This window comes from Mus caroli, chromosome 12 (assembly GCF_900094665.2).
Source record: "Mus caroli chromosome 12, CAROLI_EIJ_v1.1, whole genome shotgun sequence".
NCBI classification, from domain to species: Eukaryota; Metazoa; Chordata; class Mammalia; order Rodentia; family Muridae; genus Mus; species Mus caroli.
In genome coordinates, this window is record NC_034581.1 from 79,693,271 (window position 1) to 79,697,356 (window position 4,086).

At 45.4% G+C, this 4,086-nt stretch overlaps 1 protein-coding gene across 1 annotated transcript in view; it reads right to left on the bottom strand.

Annotated features, from left to right (window-relative positions):
- The window catches only part of Nek9 (NIMA related kinase 9), a 41,150-nt gene that overhangs the window by 3,838 nt on the left and 33,226 nt on the right, over positions 1–4,086 (bottom strand). The window contains exons 19-21 of the mRNA XM_021178833.1: positions 3,198–3,430; positions 2,519–2,680; positions 511–717 (exon numbers count right to left, since the gene is read on the bottom strand). Coding sequence (XP_021034492.1) covers positions 511–717; positions 2,519–2,680; positions 3,198–3,430 — 602 coding nt within the window. The remainder of the gene's footprint in view (positions 1–510; positions 718–2,518; positions 2,681–3,197; positions 3,431–4,086) is intronic.

Below are 4,086 nucleotides of genomic sequence, written 5' to 3' on the forward strand. Positions count from 1 at the left end.
AAAAAAAAAAAAGAATGTACTCAGGCAGTAGTGGTGCACGCCTTTAATTCCAGCACTCAGGAAGCAGAGGCAGGAGGATCTCCCAAGTTCAAGCCCAGCCTGGTCTACTCAGAGAGTTCCAGGAAGGCCAGGAAACACAGAAAACCCTGTCTCAAAACAAAACAAACCATCCAACCAAAAAAGAGAATAAAAGAATGTATATATACCTACCAAAAAAAGTAATTTGTTATTACTGAGCCTATATGGTAGGCATATGGGTGTTTGTTATAATGTTTAAACAGTTTCACAATAAAAATAGAAAAGCCAAACAATTAGTAACAAAAAACCAATAGAAGTTAGGTGTTAAAATGAACTAGATAGGTCCAAGGCTCCTGGAATCAAGTACAAAGTCCCATCATTGAGAGACAGGGAGTCACAAAGAACTAAGTCTACTTAGTACTTTGCAGCTTGTTTCTGTGACCTTTCAAAGCAGATTTAGAATTCAATTACTCTTTTAATGGATGTTCTCACCTGCTGGCCTCCTTCCAATTTCTTGTTGAGCTTTTGTAGTTCGGTAAACATCTGGAGGTTTTCTTGCTGGAGCTTCTGCTGTTCTTCTAGACACTTTAACACCAGACCCTGCAACCTGTCAACCTCCACCTGCAGAGCACTGCACGCACAAGCAGGAGAGGTCAAGGCTTTCCCAACACACGGCACTGCAGGATTCAGCCGAGGGGGCTAGGGACAAGAAGGAGATAATGCACAGGGTCTGCCATGGCTCCCCAGTACAAACAGCTTTCCGTTAACCAACAAGATAATACAAAAATACGTAAAAATAGGTGCAAATGAAGCAAGCAAGCAAACAAACAAGCCAAAAAAACCCAATCAAACAAACAAACAAAAAACAAAACAAAACAAAAAACCTGAATTCCAGTGGCACTTGGTACTAACAGGACAAGGGACCTCCCAGTGCTTAGTGCTCATCTATTTGGGAGGATTTTACAAAACTCTTAACTTACTTGTTTTTTGTTTTTGATTTTTGAGACAAGGTTTCTCTGTATAGCCCTGGCTGTCCTGGAACTCAGAGATCTGCCTGCCTCTGCCTCCCAAGTGCTGGGATTAAAGGCATGCGCCAGCATGCCCGGCAACTCTTACTTTAATATGTTCTACTTTAAAGTGCTGAAGTGAAGTCCTGAGTGAGGTTCATACAATGTAGTTGGTCCCACTGTGTCAGAGATTTGAGAAGAGTTTGTGAAGAACACTGACAAGACAATTTAAGAAGGCCAACCCAGGAGGGGAAAGGCTTACTCTCAGGTTTTAAGGGCTTTATTGCCACTCTCCTGGGAAGGCTTTCAGTTATTCTAGTTGGGATTTTTCTTCCATATACACTTTTTAAAAATAGCAGGTCAGAGCCAGGTGTGGGGTGCACACTGTCATCCTAGCACTTGGGAGGCAGAGGCTGACGAATCTCTGTGAGTTTGAGGCCAGCCTTGTGTACAGAGTGAGTTCCAGGGAAGCCAGAGCCACACAGAGAAACCCTGCCTCAAAAGCAAAATAATAGTAAAATAAATAAAAATAAGATGAATAGCAGGTTAGCAAATGCTAGCTGGGGACTCATCCATTCTGTATCACAGGCTGAATACCGCTAACCTGAAAAGCCTACCTGCTCCTAAGTCCAACACTGTGTGAGCACTGACACGATTCCATGAGGGAAATATCACACCTAAGCTCCTGAGATAGATGGCTGGCAGTCCAGAATAGGTGTATTAAAATATGACACAAAATAACCTCCAACCACAAAATGGCCTCTAAGCTATATTTACACAGCATTATGTATATACAGATATTCCAAAATCCACCAAAATGTGAGATTTAAAGACTTCTGGGTCCCACTCATTTGGGTAAGAGATACTCAATCTGTATCTGCTTTGTGCTTGACATCAGAGCTGAGGCTGCAAAGGATTAAACAACCACAAAGTCATGTGGTAATGCTGTGGCTTCTCTAGATCTGTGATGCCCTCTGGTTTAGAACTGATTTACAGTTTCACGTCTACCCAGGCTGGCTGTATACGTGCTGTTCTTTCAGCAGACTCCAGGCATTGCTTCTTACATACAGCTCAGCTAACACTCATGGTGCCATTAAAACTGAGTTTGGAGCCTAGGAACGTGGCTATCTGTGAAGAGTTTGCTTAGCAAGTAGAGAACCCTGGGCTGGACCCCACACTGCATAACTGGGTGTGTGGCACATGCCTATATCATCATCTGGGAGATAGAGGCAGGAGTAACAGAGGTTAAAGGTCATCCTCCATCCTTGGCTGGGCTACAGAACCTGTTCCATAAAGAAACAAACCAACACAACAAAAAGACCATTTGGAAATTCAGGGTTCAGCTTAGTACTCCTGAGGAAGAGAGGAAGAAATGACCCTCTGGTGCTGGAAGGCAGAGTGGCAGCTACCAGGACAGTGCAGCACTGGCCCCGAAAGTGAGAGGACACGATGAAGCCAGGAGAGCCCAAGCACGCACAGCCACTATCAGTTACCCAGGCTCCTGCTGCACGCTGGGGCTCCGGAGGAACTTCAGATGCGACCTTGAGTCCCTGCAGCTCTTCATAGGGCAGTGTGTCCTTCTCAGACTGTGAAAACGCTGCACTTAGGGGAGCGGGGCTGTCAGGCATGGGGATGAACTCTGCATTTTCCAGCTCCTAGGCAGGCAGACAAGAAGGAGTCTCACCAGTTTGGCGGCAGCAAGTTCCTTTCTCCCACGGTCTTTGTAGCTTTCACTTTCACTCTGCTGTGACAGCAGCGCCCTCTAGTGGGACAGAATGGTGGCTGACCACATATATTGCCTAACCTGGAACTAAACTTCGGCCATGCTAGCTCAAGTTCAGCAAGTTGTATCTGGTTCCTTTCCCCAACACAATTCTACACACACTGTCTGCTGGTCAGGAATCTTGAAGGCAAAGCACTGAGGCTTCCTTCCAGGCTGCCTTTAGTCCCAGCACTTGGGAAACAGAGACAAGTGGAACTCTTTGAGTTCTAAGCCTGCCAGGACTACAAACTGAGACCCTGTTTTAAAACAAAACACAGATGTCTTCACAGGTGGGAAAGTGAAGCCTTGATTCCTGTCTCAATTAGTAGGGCACTAGAAACTGAGAGCTTGGCAGCCCTCACTAGCTCCTGTCACAGGCTCATCTGAAGCATCTGTTCCGAGGGCATTACCTTCCGAAGCCAACCAGGACAGGAGCTGCTAGCCCCACAGCTGTTTCCCACGGCCTCCGTGGGACTGATTAAGCCTTCCATCCCACGGTCTGCTTCCATTGTTCCTCGGAAGCCTCCGCTTGGATCTGGAGTTTCAGATTCCTGTTGACTGTCTTCCTCTTCACCCACACTGCCGCCGCCGCCGCCACCACCACCGCCACCAATGCCACCTCCTGGGCTGGAGCTCTGAACCACTGGTAGATGTGTAGCATAGGAAAGAAAGAGCTTTGTTAGGCCACAGAGATTTACCATCTGACACCTCATTCATCCCCACAGAAGGTCCTAGAATTGCACAAAGTGGAACGTTCAAACAAATATTTGAGACTAAATTGTTTTTACGTAGCATTTAAAATTGTAAAAATTATTCTAAAAAGATTTTTAAAAAAAATTTTATGGGTATGGGTGGTTTCGGCTGCATGTATGTCTGGTACCATGCACATGCATTGCCCTTGGAGGCCAGAAGGTGGTGTCAGATCCTCTGCAACTGGAGTTACAGATGGTTGTCAGCAGTCATTTGAGTGCTAGGAACCAAACCCCAGTTCTCTGTAAAAGCGACAGGCACTCTTAACTGCTGAATTGTTTTTCCAGCTCCACAGTATTTTTAAGTTATTACATTGATTTATTATGTGTGTGGATGTGGGCATGTGTATACACACTGTACTGTAAAGGTTAATTCTCTTTCTATCACGTGAGTCCCAGGACTGAACTCAAATTGTCTTGATGGCCTTTCATCATGAGCCATCTTATAAGCTGTACTGGCTATTTTTGTGTCAACTTGACACAGCTGGAGTTATCACAGAGAAAGGAGCTTCAGTTGAGGAAATGCCTCCATGAGATCCAACTGTAAGGC